The following is a 24733-nucleotide window of genomic DNA, read 5'->3' on the forward strand; positions in this document are numbered from 1 at the left end:
AGGAACTTACATTCCAAGAGAGGGAAAAAGACATTCAGCAAAATAAAACACATTTCTAATACCATCCACAAAATTTTGTTATTTTCTTCTAATTCTTGAGGGAAGATACTCAAAGTCAGAGTGATTGTACAGTAGGGAATCCTTTCACCTCTCCTAAGCATCATTGATTTAGGAATTAAAAATGTCTCTATTAATGCCTTGTCACAGCTGAAAAATTATGGTAATAATTCAAATGCCAGTAAGAATCCCTTTAATTTTCAAAATGAGAGCATTCAGTGAAGATTAGTGATTTCATTGGTAGCTGTATATAAACAGCATTACCTAAAACAATTCTATTGGTTTCATAGTGGAAGAATAGAGAATAGCTAGAAATAAATAGATACCTAATGTTCAGGGGTTGTTCTTGAACATAATCGCTGGCCCAATGAAGGATTTTCCCCCACCTTGAGGTACAACTGTACTCTAAAACTAACATATTTGGGAATTTAATTTGTTCTCACTATCAACTAAAGCTCACTTGAATTCCTGCTGTCAGACTTTCAGTCATATTCACTGGTTTTTATGATGGAGCTGATTACTTAATCATTTGACCTAGGAACTTATTTGTCTTCCCTATTTTGAGTTGTGCCTGTAAACTTGACAACAATTGGCTTCATTCCTATCAGTCAGTACTTCACAGTGATTCCTTTAAAAAAAAAAAACTACTTAAAGTGCTGCACTTAAGATAAATTTTAGTAACCTATTATTCCTCCCATCTCCTGATCTCCTACTATAGTTATTTATTTTGACAACATGGCTATGGGAAGATCAAAGTTCTCATGTCAGGAGAAAAAGCACTAAAATAGAAATTATATCCAGACTTAACTTCTTTTTTTTAAACGATGATGAATAATTTTAAAAGATTTTGCTTCACTTGTATTCATTTTGAAAAACATTTTTAATGCAAAAAATTGATATTTTAAAGTATAAGTTATAGAATAAAGGAAAATATGAGTAACATTGTTTTATTCAACTTGTTTTATTAACAATAAATACACTTTTCTTATAACACCTGAAATTATGTTTTGAGTAAAGTGAAATAGAGTTATGTAATGTATTTCTTTGGAAAAGTTAGTCTGAAAAGGCTATATTTCTGTCATAGCTTTGTTAGGTTTCCTTTTTATATTTAATAAGAAAATCTTCTAAATTTCTTAGCACTGAGGAGATTCATTGTAGACAGCTACTCCTAACAAGCAGCTTGTCAGGTAATTTTTCTCATTTTTTTTTCCCTTTTCTCTCCTAAAGAACGGGAGAACATATTTAGAACCTTGTAGCTTCCTTGTATGAGCATTTTGTGCCAGAAGTTTCACTCCTTCGGTTTTGAATATAGGCAATGACAATAGCAGGTACTAATAACCAGTTTCAGTATCCCCTAATGTCTTTTTCTCCCCTTTGCCTCCTACCACCAAATATTTTATTGCTGCTTTAAAACTAACACATTACACCTGTGTCACAAGGGATCCAGTGAAGAGAGAGATCACTGAGGGAAAGTCAGTTGCCTCAGATACAGAAACAATTTGATACAAAGGTCCTAATGTATATTTAATAGTATTTAATTTCATGAACATCAAAATTAATACCTGAAAAATTCATTGGTGAGATATTTGGATGTTTATAAAATACAAACCACTCTAAACTTTTTGTATATATCTCTTAATGCTTTTATATTTCTTGTAATATTTAGTACTTATGAAGAAATAGAGATTATTTTCTGTTCACATCATAAAAACATCTTAGATATTTAGGAATCAATTTTTCTTTGGTTTGTTCATAACCATATTACAATAGTAGATATGTACTTGCTTTCGATTCAGAGTTAGTAATCCCATTATAGAGATCTTAAGCAAATATTCTGAAAGAAAATATCTCTTATAAGTAAAATTATTTTCTCATCCTCAGCTGGATGTCTTCTGGTCAAAATCAAAATCAATCTTGAGAGGGGAATAAAAATCAAAAGCCTTTTTAGATGTGCTGCTTCTCATGATGGTTAATAACTAAAAATAAAACTTATGACCATCTGCAAAAAGCTCTGATTTTATTAACAAAAAAAACTGTGTTCAAAATTCCATAATTCCTGGCTTGTGTTAGAATATTAGGACCACAGCATTTTCCATATTATAGGTGTTGAATAAGAGCATTAAAATGATGACCTTTTTATTAAAACATAATATTAGAGATGAGATTTTTAACTGAAAAATATATGGTCATTTAGGACAGGGGAAAGACAGCTGTTTTTACTACTTAAATCTCTTTTATTAATAGCTTTTAAAAACTATTTTTCTGAATATATTTTGTTTATATGGTTTTTGCAAGGGAAGTTTTCAAAAATACAGAAAAGCAAAATGAAATGATTAAAAAACACCGGTAATATCAACGTATAATTATTAGCTAGGTCCGTTGACTACTTTGAACAGTTGGGAACCCATCATATATTCATGTTTTTATCTTGAGTGACTTAATAACATCATCCCAATTGATATCATAGCTACTGAAATTTATTGTGCACTTATTGTGTGCCAGGCATTGTGATAAGTACTTTATATAATGTCTTATTTAATCCTTGCAACAAACCTACACATCAGGTATTACTTTACAGATAGGAAAATTAGATTTAGAAAAGGTTTTTTTTTTTTTTTTGTCTTTCTTGTATTTTTTAGGGCCGTACTCGCAGCATATGGAAGTTCCCAGGCTAGGGGTCTAATTGGGGCTACAGTTGCCGGCCTACACCACAGCCACAGCAACACAGGATCTGAGCCATATCTGCAACATACACCACAGCTCACAGCAACGCCGGGTCCTTAACCCATTGAGCAAGGACAGGATCGAACCTACAACCTCATAGTTCCTAGTCAGATCTGCTTCCGCTGCGCCTTGATGGGAACTCCAGATTTAGAAAAGATTAAATCATTAAATAAGTTAACCCAGATCAGGAGTAGAAGACAATAGAATTAGAATTTGAGCAAGGTGATCCTGACTCCAGAGCCCTTCCTCTTAATCACGCTCCTTTTCATGTAAGAATTTTTCCATTTTATAAGTGTTCTACAAAAACAGGGGTGTGTGTGTCAATCACTAAGCCTGTAAACAAGCTATGAGTAATTTAATTTCCCTGTCATTAATCATTTAGATCCTTTCTTATTTCCTATCATAAGTATTCCTTTTATGTAAATTGTCATATGCTTCTCTGATTACCACTTTAGAAATATTTCCTTAAAATAGAGTAACAGTGAAAAAAATTGTTTAGTCTGCCAAATTACCCTCTGGAATATATGTACAAATTTATATATTTATACTCTAAGTTTATGAAAGTACCCATCCATTATCATTTTTAATCTTTCTAATTTATTGGCATATTATAGATTAGTAATGAGGTTAAACGTTTCTATTTGTCCGGTTTTGTTTCTTTTACTGACTGCCTATTTTCTATGTTCAGTTTTCTTTTGGCTCAACAGCCTCTACTTTTTTTTTTTTTCATTTACTCAAATGAATTTATCACATCTGTAGTTGTATAATGATCATAACAATCTGATTTCACAGGATTTCCATCCCATAACCCAAGCCCATCCCCCCACTCCCCAAACTGTCTCCTCCGGAGACCATACGTTTTTCAGTGTCTGTGAGTCAGCATCTGTTCTGCAAAGAAGTTCAGTCTGTCCTTTTTTCAGATTCCACATGTCAGTGATAGCATTTGATGTTGGTGTCTCATTGTATAACTGACTTCACTTAGCATGATAATTTCTAGGTCCATCGATGCTGCTAAAAATGCTGGTATTTTGCTCCTTTTAATGGCTGAATAATATTCCATTGTGTATATGTACCACATCTTCTTGATCCGCTCCTCTGTTGATGGACACTGAGGTTGTTTCCATGTCTTGGCTATTGAAAAGAGTGCAGCAATGAACATCAGAGTACATGTGTCTTTGCGAGTCATGGTTTTCTCGGGATAGATGCCCAGGAGTGGGATTGCTGGATCCAATGGTAGTTCTATGTTTAGTTTTCTGAGGCATCTCCATACTGCTTTCCACAGTGGTTGCCCCAATTTACATTCCCACCAACAGTGTACTGGGGTTCCTTTTTCTCCACACCCTCTCCAGCACTTACTGTTTGTAGACTTTTGGATGATGGCCATTCTGGCTGGTGTAAGGTGATAGATAGCTCAGAGTGGTTTTGATTTGCATTTCTCTAATCAACAGCCTCTTCTTAAAGACTGATTCTAATTGCTTGTCAGGAAATAATTTTGGTGAGTCAGATTTATACTCTATATCATTTGACAAATAAATATAAACCAATTCATTTTCTCTTTTCTCAAACTCTATTAACATAATAATACTCAGTTATTTCATTACTCATCATTTTACAATAGAGGTCAAGTTCAAAATACATCCTGAATCAAAATCATGGAATTAGTAAAATGCTAACACATTGTTTTCCAGCAAGCTAGTTATTCCCTTTGTAAACTTTTCATAGCTGATACACAATACTTTATTTTCTAACTATTTTTATGGAATGTTCATGTTAAAAATGTATGGATAGAAAATTATCAAATCTTAATGGTCTACTCATAGATAATACAAACCTTGCAAAATAATTTGTAGTTAGGACATTGAATACATATAGCTACTATTAGCAGTCATTTTTTTTAAATACTGAAATGTTACAATCCTAATTACAAAATTATTTTGCTTGGCAAACTTTTTTTTTTTTGGCATGGAATTCCAAAGGAAACAGTCTGGCATGCAATTAATATGAAGTACATTAGATATCTAGACATTTAAAGCATTTTATAAACTTTTCTTGACAGGTAGAGTTTTAATTGCACATCTTTTGTTCAAAAAAGTCTATTTTTTTAGTTGCCCCTAACAAGTATACTATTTCATGCCCCAAATTGTTTAGTATGTGAATTGTTTAACACTTGGCTTATTTTCCCACAGAAACGTTTTTTTATGTGAGTGATTGTCATGAAGGGCATTTTTGGTCCCAGGAAACATTTGGCAATGCTTGGTGACATTTTTTTGTTGTCTCAAGTGGAGGGTTGCTATTGACTTTGGGTCAGTAGAAGCCAGGAATGCTGATAAACATCCTCCAGTGCCCTGGACAACTTCCACAATGAAAAATTCTCTGATCCAAAATGTTAGTAGATAACAGAAATAAAGAAACCGTCATTTACGTAGTATTACTGAGAACTAACTAATGCCAGGAACCATGCTGGGGCATGAGGACACATGGATAAAAAGTTATGATCTTAGTACTCATGGAAATTAATTATTTGTTTTTGTTTGTTTGTTTGTTTTGGTTTTGTTTGTTTCATGGAAATTAATTATAGATGGGAAATGGAAATATTTGGATAAATAAAATGTAACCTGATCATCAGTATCATATTGGTATATATGTAAGGTAATGTTTATCTGAGAGACTTAGAGGAATTTTCAAAATATGATACTAGAACTGTTATTGTTGTTCTTATTTTACCATTTACTTAAATTTACGAAAGCCCACAAATTGTGCAGTTAAACTGTTGTTTGATGGATTTTCCAAAAATGAACACACCTATGTAACTAGCATCCAGATCAAGAAACCAGAATATTATCAGCATCCTTGAAGACCCTCTTGTGCTCCCTTTCAGTCACAGCTGAACCCTTGAGAATAATTACATTTATGACTTTTAGCATCATAGATTATTTGGGGATTTTACTAACCATTACATAAGTAAAATCATATAGTACGTACTCTTTTGTGTCTTGATTCTTTTGTTCACGATCGTATTTGTAAAACTGATTCATACTGTTGCATGTAGTTGTTTGTTGGTTCTTATTACCATATAGTAGTCCATTGTATAAATGTGCCTATATTTATTAACCTACAGTAGAGAATGATTAGTTCTACAATAACAGCACCATGGCTGAATCGTAAGTCTGACAGACTTATGCAGACTGCAGAATGGGTTTTGAGGAGGAAGTGGCAAGAGAAAGCCCCAAGAAAATGATGAAGGCTCTCTGTGTGATAAAAAAAGCCATTTAGATTTTTTCTAGTAGAAAATGAAGATGTTTTTGAAAGATGTAAAACAGCCATGAATTTAATTTGCATTTTAGAGAGACCTCTTTGGCAGCAGAATAGAGAATCTGTTGAATGGGCATAAACTTAGCTACAATACCAATTAGGAGGTTATTGGAATATTCAAACAAAATATGCTAAAAACCTAAAGGCAGATGAAGGTAGAAAGGGTAAATTGCAATCTCAGGATAGAAGTAATAATCATTTTTTTTCTTTTATTCTTTTTCTTTTTTTTGCTTTATAGGGCCACACCCTCAGCATTTGGAAGTTCCCAGGCTAGAGGTCTAGGGGTCGAATCAGAGCTGCAGCTGCCAGCCTACACCACACTCACAGCCTACACTACAGCCACAGCAACGCGGGATCTGAGCCACATCTGCGACCTAACACCACAGCTCAGGGCTTCCTTTTTGTTGTTTCATAATTTTTACTACTTTTATTTTTTACTAAATTTATACATTTGGTCATGAATAAGGTGGTTTGCAGCTCAGGAAGAAAAATGTAAGCGTGGTACGTGTGTGTGTGTGTGTGTGTGAGAGAGAGAGAGATCACGCATGCACTAAAAACAAAAATTGAGAAGGGAAAGGAGGAAAGTGGTTAAAATACTGCGTCTGTGTGAACAAGAAGGAAATTGTCTGAAGTGGAATTAATTGAGCTCCCAGTTATCACTAGGTGGGAAGATTACTATGTTTTAATTTTCTTTGTGTATGCATCCCTAAAGAATATAAATACAGGAGTCAAAACGTTCCTCATAATCATCTTAATAACATCACTTCAAAGATGCTTTGATGGCTATCTGAGACATTAGTTAAGCTGGCTGTCTCTTTGTGACCCTAAGGTATGAGTGTAGTTAGCATTTGATAGAGTATTGCCTATCAATGTTTTTTGAAATGGAGAACTCTAACATAAAATTTTTTAAGCCATAAGCTCTTTATTTATAGATACTATTTACCTAGAACACCTGAAAGAATCAGTTGAAAATGTATTAGAATCAAGAAGAGTTCAGGATGGTGACTGAGTAGAAGAGTACTTTATTTTATAAAAATTGGAAGTTCCCTTCATGGCTTAGCGGTTAACGAACCCAACTGGGATCCATGAGGAGGCGGGTTTGATCCCTGGCCTCTCTCAGTGGGTTAAGGATTTGGCGTCACCATGGGCTGTGGTGTAGGTTGCAGACGTGGCTTGGATCCCGCATTGCTGTGGCTTAGGCCAGCAGCTATAGCTCCACTTTGACCCCCTAGCCTGGGAACTTCCATTCCATATTATGCCACAGGGGCAGCCCTAAAAAGCAATTTTAAAAAGAAAAAGTTCTGTTAAAAATTTATATGCTAATGTTGCTTAAATTAAAAAAAAAACCCTGGAAGAAAATTTATTGGAAAAACAGTTTATTTGCAGTAGCACATAAAAAGAAACTTCATAATACCTAAGAATAAATTTAAGCTATATACCAGACAGACCTGATAAAAGAAAACTTTACTAAAGGACATAAAATACAGCTTGAATGATTAGGAAGTCATTCTGTATTCTTAGATGCAAATGCTTTTGTGAAATTATCAGTTTACCTTAAATTAATTGATACCATGTGATATAATTCCCACTGGATTTTGGAGGAGAATTTGATTCTAAACCATGTTGATTCTAAATGTCATTTTTTAAAATATTTATGAAAATAGCCAGTGATTTTTTTAAGTAAAATAAAGCATAAGGCACAGTGATTATAGGAAGGTAAACTCAGAGATGCGTTCAACCAAATATTTCATTAACATACTTACAGTTAAAATTGGAATTTAGCATATTATAAATGTGATATATCAAGACATTGACAGAAAGATCATTCAATAAAAGGTGTTGAGAAAATTGGCTGTTTTGATGAAGATTTATCATGCAACACAAAATTAAACTACAGACTAAATATTTGGACATTAAAAACTACAAGTTTATGATTTAAAAATTAGGATATTTTTCTGATCTCTAGGTAAGAGAAATACTTCTAGTTGAGACATGTAATCCAGAAAATATAATAAAAATATTGATAGAACCCCTTATACAAGCATTTAAAACCTCATAATGGAAATATCAACTAAGCAAAAATTGTAACAGTTGTCAACTTAGATGTTAATATTTGCAATAGGTTTAGCTGCCAAAGGTTTAATATTTTCATTATATTACGTTTTCTAAATATTAAATAGGAATAACATGGTCACCCATATATATATGCCATTTCAAGGGAAAAGAAGCAAGTTGCTTTTAAATATGTACTCGTAGCTGATAAGAAATGTAAATCTTTAAAATATTCTCTTGCTTTTTACGTGTCAGTTAAATTCCTGTTTACAACTGAGATTACCTGGAATTGGCAAGGTTTAGATGAAAACAATATTGTTGTTTGGCATTATAAATTGTTACCATCTTTTCATAGGACAGTGTGCAGTGTATCAAAATTCTCAATGTAATAATATACATAAATTTTATAGGGGAATAAAGCAGTTTGCAAATAGTATATGGCCTGAATTATTGTTGATTTGGTACTTGGAAAAACCTTGCCACCACAGACAAACTTGACCCAATAAAAGGACATACCTATGAGGCATATCCTATCAGAGGACACACACAACCATTCTTTAGATTCACTCTCTCCCTGAAAACACCATGAGACAGAGGCAGGTAAGAGTATCGGCAAGCAAGAGCCAGCAATGTAGGAAGCCAGGACTTGAGAGAAGGAGAAGGGGATGCTATGAGGACAGATGCCTATAGCAGCACAGCTGGTAAGACACTTAGCCTTGGACAAGCAATAATGTGTAAGTTCAGCCTGGGATCCCTGAGACTGTAAGACACTTGAAGGAGGCTGAGGTGGAACCAGTCAGTGGTGCTCTCTGGTTGAAGGTAGAAGCAGAAATAAATTTTCTCTAAAGGAAGTTTTCCCTACTTTAGGTCAACCATAGTCCAACAGATTAAGGTCAAATAAGGAATGTACTACCTAAACAAACTGAGCACAAATAAGGCAGCAAAACTATTAAGTAGGTGGACAGAAAAGATGACAACTACTAGAACTGTCAAATATAAAAAACAGGACAGCTAAGAATTAGGTGACCATTATCATTTATTGTCCATATTCGGGAAATTTTGTTTAGGACAAATGCTAAACTAGAAAGGATGTAGGCAGGACAGAAGTATATCAAACTGTCCCTGGCAATCCAGGGTTAACTACCATATGATGAAATGTCCAAAAGAACAAAGACATCCAAAGGTAAAAACCTAACAAGAGATGATCGCTTATAAAAGAGGATATTGGGAGAAAATGGGACTCTTGGAAATAAGAAAATACAATATTATATAAGATAACAGGTTTATTAATATAGTGATTCACAATTTTAAAAAGTTATACTCTGTTTATAGTTATAAAATATTGACTATATTTCCTGCGTTGTTCAGTATATCCTAATAGCTTATTTTATACATAATAGTTTGTACCTCTTAGTATCCTACCCGTATTGTGCCCTTCCTCCTTCTCTCTCACCACTGGTAACCACTAGTTTGTTCTTCATTTCCCAGTCAGTTACTTTGACTGTAGTCTATAACAGCAACTTCTATGACATAGGTGACTTTAGGTTTGTGTTTTAGTGTAAATAATAGTATTCAACCTTATTCAGCACTTGGTATGTGTTAGGAATCATGCTGAGCATTTTTATGGTCTATTACACTTAAGCAAAATGCAAAAATCCTTCCTGTGTCTGAAATGGGTGAAGTACTTTGTAAACTGAAAGCACATAATAATAGGTTTTTTTTTTTTTTCTTAACCAGCAAAAATTTTAATGGCTCTTTTAATCATAATACTTTTGCCCATTTATTTAGTGGTTACCCCATTTATTTAATTTATTTAGTGCCCATTTATTTAATGGCATTCTTTTTTTAAATTTGTTTTAGTCATGCTCACAGCCTGTGGAAGTTCCTGGGCCAGGGATTGAACTCTTGAGTCAAGCATTGACAGTGCCTGAAAAGCAAAAAGCAAAAAAACATAATAATAGATTTAATGGATTAAGTTCAGAATTGGAGTCTACCCCCTAAGTGTTATTGATCTACTCTGTGGATTATTAGTGTGTCTGTTTCTTCACTTACAAAACAGTAAAATATGTCTCCTCTGTATTACGTAATATAGGAATATGTTAACTGTTTAAATGGAGAATATCTATAGGTGTTTTATAAGAAAAGTACCATAAGTAAAAACTTCTGACGTGAATATTTCTTCTATTATTAAATTATGTTGCTAAATAATAGTACTCATGTTTAGTTCTCCAATGTAGTAATAGAAATAAGAGCTTTTCTCAGAGCATCATAAATTTATGAAGTACATAATGTTATCACACTAGCATTATAAATATTGTTATATCCTTTTAGTTAACTAAAATGCTTTATAGTGTTAACAGTTTAGTTTTGTAAGCATAACAAATATTATCATCCCTTTTTACAAATGGAAAACTGAGTAAATTTCCAGAGGCATAATAACAAAAGGTTTTTTTTAAATCTGTGAATAATGAAGGCCTTATTAAGTTATAGTTGATGAAATAAAAGGCCAGTCATAAAGTGAGAGGTTAGTAGCTTTAAAATCAGTCTTTAGATGAGCAAAACTGTAAGAGAGCAAGATATTTAATTCAAGCTACAACATATCATAGCCTCCAGACACTTAAATTAACATGTTTACATTTTACTCTCATCTTTACTGTTGGAACCTCTAAGTTAACCTTATCTTGAGACAACAGAAATATTAGATTGTTTTGCTCTTAGGAAGTACTGTACTCATTTCCCTCTTTCCCAGTTGGCCTGTAATTTTAAAATTGAGGGTGGTGTGAGAAGGCAAAAAAGCAGCACCTATAATACTATTTAAAATAGGAAGGAACTGTTTTTTGTTTTTTCTCATTTCTTAGTATTTTTTTCTCCACTCATTCTGGTTCCTTTATCTTACCTATTTCTTCTTCCTCCCATTCTTTCACATGTACCTGTTTTGGTGACTTGTCGAAAGAGAACTTCAGATGTGATAACTAATGATTCTATTGTGGATACTTTTTACAGAGGGAGGCCACCAGTGAGAATTGTTGTATCTCAAGGCAAAAGAGCAAAGTTTTCTATTTTCTAACATTAGTTGGCAGCGAGCATTTGCAAATAGTACTTATAAATAGTATTTGTGAATCTACAGTAAGAGTTTATTTGCCATTAAGTTGTTTAACCACAGCTTATGCTGTTATACGTACATCAAAAACTTATAGTGCTTTAAGTAAACCAAGTAATTATGTGTGATCATCAGTAAGGTGGAAATCCAATTTATAGATGTTTTTAGGTAGTCGTTATGTTTCTTCTTATATTCTACTAACCACATTTAAAAGAACAAAACTCCGAAGTAGCTGGAGTGAAGACACTAGGTTATATATTCATCAGTTAACTATCTGGACAACAACATTCCAGTATAGTTTCAAATTCCAACATCTTTCTACTTCACCTTTCTTCAGATTCAAGAAGCAAGACATTTTTTCATATCTGTGAATCAACTTTTGAGGAATATGAATGAATAAACATTATCCTCTATATAGATTAGAAGATTTGAAACCAACAACCTACAATAAAGACGGACTTTATTGTTTTTCACATAATGCCAAAAATGAATAAATGAATAATACAAATATAAAAATGCTAATAATCCATAGAAATACCAGTTCTCTCACATTTTCCTGGAATGAGATATAAGGTGATACTACTTATATAAGTAGACCAAAAAGATAAGTACTATCCATATGAAAATCTCTTATAAAAAAAATTTACTCATCTGAGTTCCCCAATTTTTGTTTAATAATTTGATTATCCAATTAATGTTTAAATAAAGGAGGAAGACAATATGAAAAAGTACTCACTGTTTAAAAAGAGAGAAACTGTAAAGGTCAGGAGCACCCACTGCCATACATATACTCAACTTGGTTATTTAACAAGACTTGGGATCTAAATGTTAGCAAATAACGGTGAGATTTTTCATAGTTAAAGTTACACTTGGAAACCTTTTAATCACCCATGATGTACAGCTAACATTAAAATAAATGCTTTTGTTGAGTCAGATAAATTGGTTGGCTTGTTTTAGGAGCCATGTTATACAAAAAGTACTTATCTTTTTTAATTTTATTTTTATTATAGTTGATTTACAATGTTTTGTCAATTTCTGCTGTACAGCCTGGTGGCCCAGTCATACATATGTTTGATATAAATATTCTTTTTCTCATACTATCTTCCATCATGCTCCATCCTGAGAGATTGGATATAGTTCCCTCTGCTGTACAGTAGGACCTCATTGCTTATCCACATGGAAACAACCTAAATGTCCATCACAGATAAATGTATTAAAGAAATATTTATCTTTTATATATATATATATATATATATATATATAAAATGATTTTTTTTCCATTATAGCTGGTTTACAGTGTTCTGTCAATTTTCTGCAGTACAGCATGGTGACCCAGTTACACATGCATGTATACATTCTTTTTTCTCACATTATCATGCTCCATCGTAAGTGACTAGACATAGTTCCCAGTACTATACAGCAGGATCTCATTGCTAATCCATTCCAAAGACAATAGTCTGCCTCTGTTAACCCCAATCTCCCAATCCATCCCATTCCCTCCCCTCCCCCCTCACCTTCCCTTTCCCCCTTGGCAACCATAAGTCTTTTCTCCAGGTCCATGACTATACTTACCTTTAAACCTTAGAACCGTATCTAGCATAATGATACACACATTAAGCCTTTGGCCCTTAAGGGACCTGAGATGAGCAGTGGGAACAGCAGATTCTTCCCTCAGTATCTCATACTCATTGCAAAGTACATGTTCATCAAATGGAATGAGGATAAAAATGCCTACAGTACTTAATTTTTTTTGCTTTTTCTCTATAATTATACTGTCTTTTTAAATCTTTCATGAGAACAAGATCTTACTTAAATATGATACACATTTAACTGAAAAATAAAATGGATGGAGTATTTCCACTTTGAAAAGTTTTCTGCTTCTTCCAGGAGTGGAAGAAGATATAAATATTTCAGAAAGCTAAAGCTCCAAGGAAAAGAAATACATTACCAATAGGATCATATCTCTCAAGTCCAGGATAACTATCTTCATTACTTAGGTGCGTCTTCTCCTTTGTAGCGGTAGTCTTTAACCACTTAGTCACACTATTATGATACACCTATGTATTATGATTGGTTGAAAAGTGTTTATAATTAGTAATGTAAAACTAACAAAAATCTGTAAATAATGTTTTAATTAATTAGAATAAATTAAAGACTGACCTTTTAATAACGCAACTCATATTCCCATTGCTCTGTTTCTGAAATGAGAGGAGAAAAGAGTAAATTCAAAGCTGGTGCTCCTTGAACATTCCCAGTAGTCGTCATGTATGTAAGTTCTATTCATTAGGTGTAGTCTTAAGGAAAAAAAATATATTAAAGGTAGCTTCTCTTTATCATAGGATACTTAGAGTGACAATATCTGAATTGTTTATTATAACTCTTTTTAAAGGTGTAAAATAAAATTAATGTGTTTGAGTCAAGAAAATGTACTTGGCTGGCATTAATGGATAGAGTCAGGAAAGTTTAATTGGCCGTCATTAAACTGCCTATTTTTACCTAATTTATCTCCTCTCTAAATCTGTATTTTACTCTGATGAAGGATCCTCACATTTATTTCAACCTAGATTACAAAGCTGAATATGAGGTGATAATGAATATTAGATCAAGTTGTGTGCATAATCATTATCTCATTTTCTCTGCAGTATGTTTTTCAAAGTGTGGTCCTTTGACCAGCATCACAAGCATAACTTGGAAACTTGTTAGAAATACACATTTTGAGACCCCAACCAGATATTCTGAATCAAAATCTCTGGGTATGGCCCAGCAATCAGGTGTAGAACGGAGATCCTGATGCACACTAAAGTTTGATAACCACTGCTCTAGCCATATTTCACCTTGACACTTAACAGTGTTATTAGTACCCATTAGGTAGTGTTTCTTTCCAAGACAATTTTTGTTATTTAGATTATTCAGCAAAGGACACTGTATTAGTTGTTAGAAGGAAATTATATTTAATCTATGTATCTGTGCAAACATGTAAATATTAGTATACAAATTATGCCTATTACTAAAACTATGTCTATAAAAATAAGTAAAAGCACTATATTAAGTGATTTTTTCCCCATCACCATGCATACAAGGAATTTCTGCACATTTACATTTAGGTATTGTGTGTTTTGTGCATTTTTAAACATCATTGCCTGTTAGCAATAACATTTTTTTAAGGTAACTTTTTTCTGTGAAGGTAAAAATGGACCTGAACTTCATTTACAAGTTCTCTGGGCTATAGAACCATTATTTGTGACATCCTTTTTCCCAAATTGAAGAGTCTTTGAAGCATCTTTCTGACTTTAATGTTATCTTCAAAGTGTCAAAGGTAAAAAGCAAAAGATCACAATAAGTAATTTTCCATAGGAGGTTGCAACCTTCAAAGTTTAGAAAGTATTTAGAAGTTAAAAATAAAATATCTTATTTAAAAGCATAGCTAAGTGCAGTTAAACCTTATTATTTTAGAATCTACTATTTCAAAAAAGGTTATTTTTGAACTAAGAAAAGAAATTTTTACTATTGCTCAAGGAAAAAAAGAATTTGATCATCAAATTAATAATTTAGTAAAAAGTGGCAATCAAGTTTAAGCCAATTAATAATTTCAAACTCTTAATGGCATCTTTTTTTGCCATTGCATATGAATAGCCTATTGATAATTCATGCTTATTATCTGTATTTAACAGGTACTAATAACTTCCATTTATCTATATGTATCATCCTAGTACATATAATTGAAGGAATAAAGCTGCATTTGTTAAAATGACTCTTCTATTTGGATTTTCTAATAATTTAGATGGATAGTTGTTTCCCCATTTTATTCTAAATTAAGTTTTACTCTCCAGCTCTTTGCCTTCTAGTTGTCCCCATTTACAGTTTATAGATGTTTTCACCCAGCTTTTGCCCTCCTGTCCATCTTCCAATTTCCACTTGATCTGTCTGCATGCTGCCTTTATTTACCATTATTTCAGCATTCTCCTCCCTGCCCTCTACTTGCCATTGTTCCTTCATTTAGGGCCTTGCTCTACATTCTCTTTCTTCTCATCTTTGGTTCTCAACCACTATTTCTAAGTTTGGTTGCTAGAGTTTTTTCTTATTTCTGTTCTCTAACTGATATGATCAAAACTGTAAGGGATGTAAGAATTGGAAAGTAGAAGCAGAGAGAGAATTGACATGACATGTATTAATACCTACTGTACACTTGCTGGTTTATTTATGTTGTTTAGTTCTCATAAAATGTAGGTATGCTTTATTATTAGCTCCATTTTATTCATAAATACTCTGAATTTCAGAGAGGTTAAATATATTGTTCTAATTCACAGAGCAATTAACTGATAAAACCAGGTTTCAGATCTAGTTGGTTCACTTATTCATTCCTTCTTTTATTCAAGAAATATTTATTGAGTACACATTCAGTATGTTGGACACTAGGCTCGATGCTTCAACAGACCCAGTCCTTACTCTCAGGACCTTAACTGTGTGGTGATACTTCACAGATGGTGATCTTCTTGCTACACCAGAGTGGGGAATAAAAAGGAAGTAGAATGGTTCTGCTGTTTTATGGAAAACATATTTGACATAGATGTAAGAAAGACTACATCTGTACATTATTTAGGATTATATAGCAAAAAGTTTGGTTCGTGTCCATTTCTGGAAAGTCTCTCCTCTCACTCACCCTGTAAGCACCAGTGCCTTTTAGTGGCATCACCACAATATATATTTTCCTCTTATGCTCTATAATGTACAAGATTTATTGTCCATCAGCCCAAATTCTGATAGAAAGTCTTCAGAAGTAATTAACTGTCCTCCTTAAATTATGTTTGAAAAAGATGAAGACTTTTATGTAAGAATATGTATATTCACATCATCATCTATATCTTTATCAATACACTAAACAATATTTAAGATGGTTTACCCAAACACATAAAATACAACAGAACATTTAATAAGATAAATGTGGGAAAATAGGCAAGGAAAAATGAGGTGAAATTAGGGTGTGTTCAGTAAACCTACTAAAAAGGTTTCCATATGTTTGTCTCTGTTCTTAAGAGTAACTTGATTCACAAGCATCATAATTTAAAAAACAAACTGGTATCACAAAATAGTACCTAGCCATAGTTGTGCTACTTAGGGAGAATTTTTTCCTGTGGGTCTTCATAAAGAGGACCTCAGTGCAATCTGGTGAACAATGGCCTCAAATAATTCCTAAAATAACTGTAAGTTTAAATGAGCCATTTCATTGTATCCAACTGCAAGCACAAAAACAAAGTCCAATATTATTTTTAAGTGGAATGAGGCATTCCACTGGTACATTTAAGAGAGTGTAGAAAAATTAATGATTTGCATCTCTTTTAGGTAATTCTCATATGTAATTTGTCACTTGAGTTTTTCATATACTAGATGACTTTGAGCTTACACATTCTTATAAGTTTGTTTTATTCACTATTGCAACATCATTGCATGTAATACTACCGGGTACATAGTAGGTGCTTAATAAATATTTGCTGTACTTTGAAGTATCTAAGTGAAAGATTTCCTCTCAGTTTTCTGTTGATACTTTCTTCCTTTGTCCTTAAAGAAAGTATACTACTATACTTAGGGATACATCATCTTTATGTGGAGCCCCAAAATCATTAAATGTCAGACATTGCTTATGTGACTTTTTGAAGTAAATAATGAATTCAATATTAGCCCTATCCAAAGAGCTCTTAAAAGATTGTTCTAACATCTCTTCCTTGATTTTTAGGCCTCTTAAGATTTTAAGGTCCCTAAGAAAAAGTTGTAAACCTCAGTAAAGCAGTTTTTAATAAGGAAATAGTGTTTCTCTTCAGGAGACCTCAAAATCATACCAGATTTGTTGAATTTGTGAAACATGGGGTAGATTTTATATAATGCTAGCTCAATAGTTTTTAGCTGTGTGTTTAAATGAAAATAGTTAACTCCCAAACTTAGGAATTTGAAAATGTCCTTTTGGCCTTCCTGTTGGCCCTTTATTTTTAAAGTAGGTTTTATTGAAAAGTATTATGGTAATGTTAGTTTTCCTTTGAAATTTCTGACATTGTTAAATATTGCATTATGCTGGGATTCAATGAACCAGTAGATTACAACAATTCTGGTAATCCTTTTTATTCTATGTAAGGGATTAAAGAACTAATTTATATGCATTTTAAAAGTTTATTTGTAACATCAACTGGCCTTTAACACATAACTCGATGCATTTTAATTGCTTTGCCTGTATTTCTTACTCTTATGAAAATCTATTGAGCTGTTATAGCAATCTGAGGCTTCATTTTAAAATTTAGATGATTAGGCAAGTTGAGACTTCTGTCAAACACGTCTGAGTTGGAAAGAATAAGACTGCTAAGGGAGTTCCCTTTTGGTACAGTGGGTTAAGGATCCGGCATTGTCACTGCAGTGGTGCTGGTCACTGCTGTGGCACAGATTTGATCCCTGGCCCAGGAACTTCCACATGTGGCAGGCTTGGCAAAATGAAGAAAAAAGAAAAAAAATCTGCACAGATAAAAGTTCGCTGTATGTCCTGGTCCTCAGCATTTATTCAGTGGTCCCAAATAATTGATTCTTGATGCCTTAAAAAATATATATATAGTACTACAAAGTATGGTTTATAGATAGCATAATTTATAAATATTTTAAGTTAATTTTACTACTCTGCCTTCCATCTTTTTAGTAAATTTCACTCAGTCTGCTATTTAATCTTTAATTACAGGCCACAAAAGAAGTAATAGAACGGGAAGCGCCAGGGATGGCCCTGGCAATGCTGATGGGATCACTTAATGTTACACCTCTGGGCATGCTCTCTAGGTAAGAAAGTCACCAATATGTTGGAAAGAAAACTAATTCCATAACACTGATCACTACAGTAGACTGATAAACCTAAGAAACTTTAGTCATAATGCTTAATTTGCCACCCTTATTTCCCAGAGTTACAAGTCTTAGTATCCTGTCTAGTTAAAGCCTGGCCACAGTTTCCTTTAAGTTTGGAGGGTTTTTTTTTTTTTTTTAATTATGTTAAAATTTTTAGAAAATATTGTATTACTGCTAAAAGTTATTACCCCCAAAACAGTCCAGTTTATTAAGTTATAAACTATTCTTTTTGATTATTTATACTCATTTATTTACTTTCTTTAATTGTCATTAAATAGTAACTTATAAAACTAACCACTTGGAGTCTTTTTATTTTTTTATTTTTTTATTATTTCTTTTCTTTTTAGGGCCGTACCTGTGGCATATGGAAGTTCCCAGGCTAGGGGCCTAATTGGAGCTGTAGCCACTGGCCTTTGCCAGAGCCATAGCAAAGCCAGATCTGAGCCATGTCTGCGACTTACATCACAGCTCACAGCAACGCCAGATTCTTAACCCACTGAGCAAGGCCAGGGATCTAACCCACAACCTCATGGTTCCTAGTCGGATTCGTTAACTACTGCGCCACAACGGGAACTCCCACTCTCTTTTTAAGTAAGTTCTCACAAGCTAGGAACTTTATTTCAATTTATAAATAGGTATATTGATGTATAGTCATGAAAAAAAAATCTCAATCACTAATATATTACTAGTATATTAAATTAGTATATTTAAAACTATACCTTTGTTGACCTAGATAATGACAGCCATACTCAGTTTGATAGTTTAGTTATTTGCTGTTATTTTAGCAATTCTTAGATTAAAATCTCCTTTAATGAGGATAACATACATCATTTAAGATAGAAGTATCAACTCAGAATCTGTTCATATACCTGTTCATCAGCTGATATACAGGTGATCTCAGAGCAATCTAGAAAATACACAGCAACTTTATAATTGCAGAGTTTCACAATTGTTATTTATAGTCATTTATTGATCCTGTGTGTGATATGAATGTAAACGTGAATATATCTATTTAATGCATGGAATATGAATCATAATGCCCTTTCTATTACTTAGGCTAAGTTTGTGTCCCATTAATGGCAGCCACTTGAAGCATAGTTATGGGGAAACGTGAGTGGGTCATTAGTTACTGTATTGTCTCTCCTGTTACAAGTACTGTATTATAACGTTTAATTTTAATAAAAGCAAAAAAAAAAAAAACTAAAGTAACTTGATAGAGATTTTAAACTTATAAGTCCATGCTGGTCTTTTACAGACTCATATTGATTCTTTTATGCTATTCTTTTTTTTTCAACCTTTACCTATATTACCTACCCATAGGAGATCAAAGGTCGCATTTGATCCCTTTTCTCTATGGAATTAAGTAGTAGTCTTTGAACATAAAAGAACTCTTTCTTGGCATACAGGGAATATAATCAAGAATTAAACCTTGTTTCTTGTTAATTATTTTATAATGAAAATCTATTTCAACAAACAAAATAATACTCTATTAGCCAGGTCTCCTATTAACCAAAGGATATTAAGTATGGATAGAAAAGTAAGGCATGGCCCTTACCATAAGCATCCAATTAAATCTGAAACTTTTGGCTTGCAACTGTTAAAGAAACTCTTTAAGTTGAATATGCTTTCTTGATCCAGTATAGAAATAGCAGTTTTGCCTTATTGAAAGATTTTTCTAGATTAATTCCTCCTCTGCCTTCCAAATCCACATAATTACTGAGCACTGGACTGCTGAGTGAATGGAAAATAAATCAGCACAAGCTGATTTTAAGTACTTTGGAATAAGTCCATGATCTATATACTGAAAGCTTTGAAAATTTAAACATGCACAACGTGGTAACAGAGTCTTCTAGCTTTTCTCTTTATGTTCACTACTTATTTAACTGAGAATTTACTTAAAAATTTGAGGTGTACTTTTCAAAGTGTTTTTAAAAATTATTCTTTAAACAGCCATAATGAGATTTGTTTCCTTCCTGTAGCATTTTTACCTTGTATGTACTTTGGGCTTTTTACATGCTTATATTATAACACATACTGTATTGTAATTATTTACTTCCTTGTCTGTTACCTAATTTATATAGAATCCTTAAGAACAGCAGCTTTATCTTATTCATTTTTACATCTTCAGCCCTAAAAATAATTTCTGATACATGATATGTACTCAAAAATGGTTACTGATGATAAATAAATGTTTCATCCTAGTTATTATAGAATTTTTTATGAGGTAAAGTAATGCGTCAAGTTGGTACCTTGCCATCCTGTTTTTAATCTCTAGAGAGAAGCATTAAATAAAAATAATTTGGTGTTCCCATTGTGGCTTAGAGGGTTAAGTACTAAACTTTGTGAGGATGAAGCTTTGATCCCTGGCCTCACTCAGTCGGTTAAGGATCCAGCATTGCCATAGGCTGTGGTATAGATTACAGATGTGACTTGGATCTGGCGTTGCTATAGCTGTGGCATACACCACAGCTGCAGCTCCCATTTGACCTCTGGCCAAGGAGCTTCCATATGACACAGGTGCAGCCATAAGAAAAAATAATAATGATTTTTAAAATCACTAGATCTGTTTAAAATAGTTTTCATCTGCTTCAGTGTTTTTTGTACAAGTTGGAAGATTGTGCCAAGTAATGGTAATAGCATCATCTACAAAGCCAGACCACTTGGGTTTCTATTCTGGCTCTATAGAGTCACTCTATAGTGATATAACGTCTTTTTTTTTTTCTAATTTGTATAATGAAGATGTTAATAGTACAGCCTTCTTGAATTAAGTAAATTAGTCCATTTAAGTGCTCGGACCAATAACTGCTTTATAGTAAGTTTTATTAAGTGTTGATCACTGTTGCTGTGTTGTTATTGGTTCAGAGTTCTAGTTCTCAGAGCAAGTCTGCTGACAAAACTTTCCAATAGCTTTACTTCACCTGTAAATGCCATTATCTTGCCTTTATTCTTGAAGATATTTTCACTAGATACAGAATTCTGAATTGACAGCTCTTTGCTTTCAGCATTTTTAAAAAGGTTATTCCATTGTCTTCTGACTCTGCGGTTCATGTGAAGAAGTCCACAGTCATTGAATTGATATTCCCTTGTATGTAATGTATGATCTTTTTCTCTGGGTGTTTTGAAGATATTTATCTTTCTTTTATTTCAACAATTTGATTATTACATATCTGGGTGTGGGTTTCTTTGAGTTTATCCTTTTAGGTTAAAAGAACTTCTTGAATCTGTACGTTTATGTCTTTAACCAAATTTGGTAAATTTTTAACTATTAGCTTTTCAAATTTTTCTTTTTCTGCACCAATCTTTTTCTCATTTTCTCCTGATACTTTTGTGACATGAATTATACATCTTCTGATAATGTATCACAGGTCCCTGATGTTCACTTGTTTCATATATTTTTCCCTATCCTTCATGTTATTTTTATTAATCTATCTTCGAGTTCACTGACTTTTTTTCCTTTTTCATCTTCATTTTTACTTTGAGCCTATCTAGTGAATCTTAAAATTTCAGGTACAGTATTTTTTTAAATCTAAAATTTCTATTCACCTGTCTTTTTATGGTCCTGTTTCTTTCTAGGAACTTTTATTTTTGCATTTATTTTGAAAATGTTACCCTTTATTTCATGGAAGGTGGTTATAACAGCTGTTTAAGAATATTTTTCTGACAATTCCAGTATTTGAATCATCTTGCAGTTGATGTCCATTGATTTTCTTTTCCTTTGAGAAGTGGTCTGATTTTCCTGATTCTTTCTATGTTGAGTAATTTTGGATTTACCCTGGACATTTTGAATATTGTATTTAGACTCTATACTCTGTTAAAATGCTCTGGAGATCGTGTTAGTTAGTTATTCAGTTACTTTCAACAGTCAATCTGATCAGATTCAGGTTGAAAATTCTGTCTCATCTTATGTGGATGGTCATTAAGCCTTTGCTAAACTTTTTGGGTCTGCCCAGCACATGAACCATTCAGGAGTTAGCTGATGTTTGGGCAGTGGCATATATTTTATTTATGTTTTTAAAATCTTTTCTCATACATCATTGAGTCTGTCAAATATGCTTAGCTCAAGAGTGAGCTTGGGAATTGTGTCAATTCATTCACCAAATTAGGGGCTCTGCCTTCTTCGGCTCTCTCCTCTCCAAGAATTTTCCTACACTCTCCAGTTCACAGTTAATAATCTACAAGAAATATCTTTTGGCTAGAGTAACTGGAAATAGGAGAAGTTATATCTTGTAGAGTGTTAATCTCCTGTGCTACTCTGCACTCCTACACAACTGACCACCTTGAGGGCAAGGCAAAAGAAAAGGAAAACATAAAAAAAAAAAAAAAAATAGCAGAGCTTCTTCCGATCCAACCTCTTAGACATGAGAGGCCCTTTTTCCTGGTTCCGGCAACTGAATAGATAAGTCTTCTCTTTGGGTTCTAATGCTTGCAATATCGTCATATCAGGAGTGTCACTCTGTAACTGGAATTAGGCCCATTAAGAGTCTTTATTCAAGTTCTGGTATTGGTCCCCAATCTACCGTGACTACCAGAGTTCTCAGTCACTCTTTGATTTTCTGTCCACAATCAGAGGGAGAGAGAAACCATACTTAAAGTTCGACTGTCTTGATTGACAGCAAAAGAGATAGAGCTTTCTTTTTAAAATCAGATCTCGGAGTTCCGTCGTGGCGCAGTGGTTGACAAATCCGACTAGGAACCATGAGGTTGCAGGTTCGGTCCCTGCCCTTGCTCGGTAGGTTGGCGATCCGGCATTGCCATGAGCTGTGGTGTAGGTTGCAGACGCGGCTCGGATCCTGCATTGCTGTGGCTCTGGCGTAGGCAGGTGGCTACAGCTCCGATTGGACCCCCAGCCTGGGAACCTCCATATGCCGCAGGAGCGGCCCAAGAAATAGCAAAAAAAAAAAAAAAGACAAAAAAATAAAATCAGATCTCTGGGTTTACAACCTAACAGTTACTAGCATTTACTATGTCTGTGACCTTGGAAGACTTACTCGATTAGGTTTAACACTTCCAGTCCTAGAAGCTGATTGAACTGCCCACAGAAATGCAGCATATAACCTCCCTGAATCTATAGTTTACACACTCCTTTTTTTTGTTTGTTTTATTTTGTGTTGCTTTTTAGGACTGCATCTGCAGTACATGGAAACTCACAGGCTGAGGGTAGAATCGGAGTTGCAGCTCCTACACCAGATCTGAGTCACATATGTGACCTATACCACAGCTCACAGTAATGCCAATCTCTAACCCACTGGGTGAGGCCAGGAATTAAACCCTCATCCTCATGGATACTAGTAGGGATCATAACCCACTGAGCCACAACAGGAACTCTGACCCACTTACTTTTTGAAGAGATCGGATGCTTTTGTTCTAAAAGTCATTGACAATAATAGAGCAAGCACTGTGGCTACACATTGAGGCATAATTTATCCTGGTCTTATTCTCAGTTCAGTCATTAACTTAATTAGTAATCTGTAGGTTTTTAGTGAGTTCACGAAGTTCATGGAAATGTTATGACGTCTTATATAAATTTATTGAAAAACTGTTAAGTGAATATCTAAATCCATAAAAAGAAAAAATGATAGACAGTTTTTCATTTTATAAAGATATTTACCATTGTAATCCTCATTAACCATCTTTCAATCTTGTTTTAAATATTCAGGTTTTTTTGTTGTTATATAGATTTGTCCATAATATTGCTAACTAACGAAGTAGAATGTGAAATCTCTTGTTAGTTTTTAATGTGTGCAGTAGGACTAATTTTTTTCCACAGTTTCCCCCCACAGTCTACCATTATTCCCAGTTTGATCTCAGCTTCATCTCTTCAATAACTGAACATAAACACTCTAACAAACATATGCACTGTTACTTGGGAGGAGTTAACTTTCTCCCTTTAGTGCCAAAATGGTTTAATACTAATGTTTAAAATTTTTAAGGAAAAAATACTGGATTTAATGTTTATTATATCAGGAAATTAAATTATCCTTAGTATTATTTAAATCATTTTTAAACAACATTGGTCATTTACTAATTTGTAATAACACTCTTACCATTTTGAAGTGCTTCTATTTTTTTAACCTAAAATCAAATATTCTTAACTTATAAAAAGCTATGGAAAGGAACTGAGCAGATGATGATAGAGGGGAAGTACCAGTTAATCCATTTCTCCACTTGGACAGCAGTTTGACTAAGGAATCTAATATAACAATTTGGGATATCTAGAGTGTATTCAGGCATGCAGTTTCCAAGACTAAGTTTAGTTGGTAAATTGTGGTTAATTTCAATCAATTTTAGCCTAAAATGGTAGTAGCTGTGCATTCCCCAATCCTTCAATCCCATGGCAGGCAGCCACACTGCATGTTTGTGGGAGCCAAGATGGGAAATTAGGACCTTGTCTTTCAAATATCAGAGATCTGGATTCTATTTGAGGATTGTATCAATATAGACAAAGGCAGGTTGCTGTTGTGACTTCAAGGAGAATTAAATGGACAGTGCCTATTTTTTCCCCTACATTTTTCTCCTCTCTCCTTTTTGGAAGCCAGACATTCAAGGATTAGGACAGTCGAGTAGTCACATACTTAGGGGAATCGTAAAAGTCACTGTGCATGCCCAAAGAGAAATGAA

The 24733-nt window shown here is 33.5% G+C and overlaps 1 protein-coding gene across 22 annotated transcripts in view; it reads left to right on the forward strand.

The window, feature by feature from the left end:
* The window catches only part of GPHN (gephyrin), a 567900-nt gene that overhangs the window by 267324 nt on the left and 275843 nt on the right, over nucleotides 1-24733 (forward strand). For all 22 annotated transcript variants that reach the window (XM_021098013.1, XM_021098018.1, XM_021098005.1 and 19 more), the window contains 1 exon segment: nucleotides 17958-18052. In XM_021098013.1, coding sequence (XP_020953672.1) covers nucleotides 17958-18052 — 95 coding nt within the window.

The sequence above is a fragment of the Sus scrofa genome, chromosome 7, assembly GCF_000003025.6.
Source record: "Sus scrofa isolate TJ Tabasco breed Duroc chromosome 7, Sscrofa11.1, whole genome shotgun sequence".
Taxonomy (NCBI): domain Eukaryota; kingdom Metazoa; phylum Chordata; class Mammalia; order Artiodactyla; family Suidae; genus Sus; species Sus scrofa.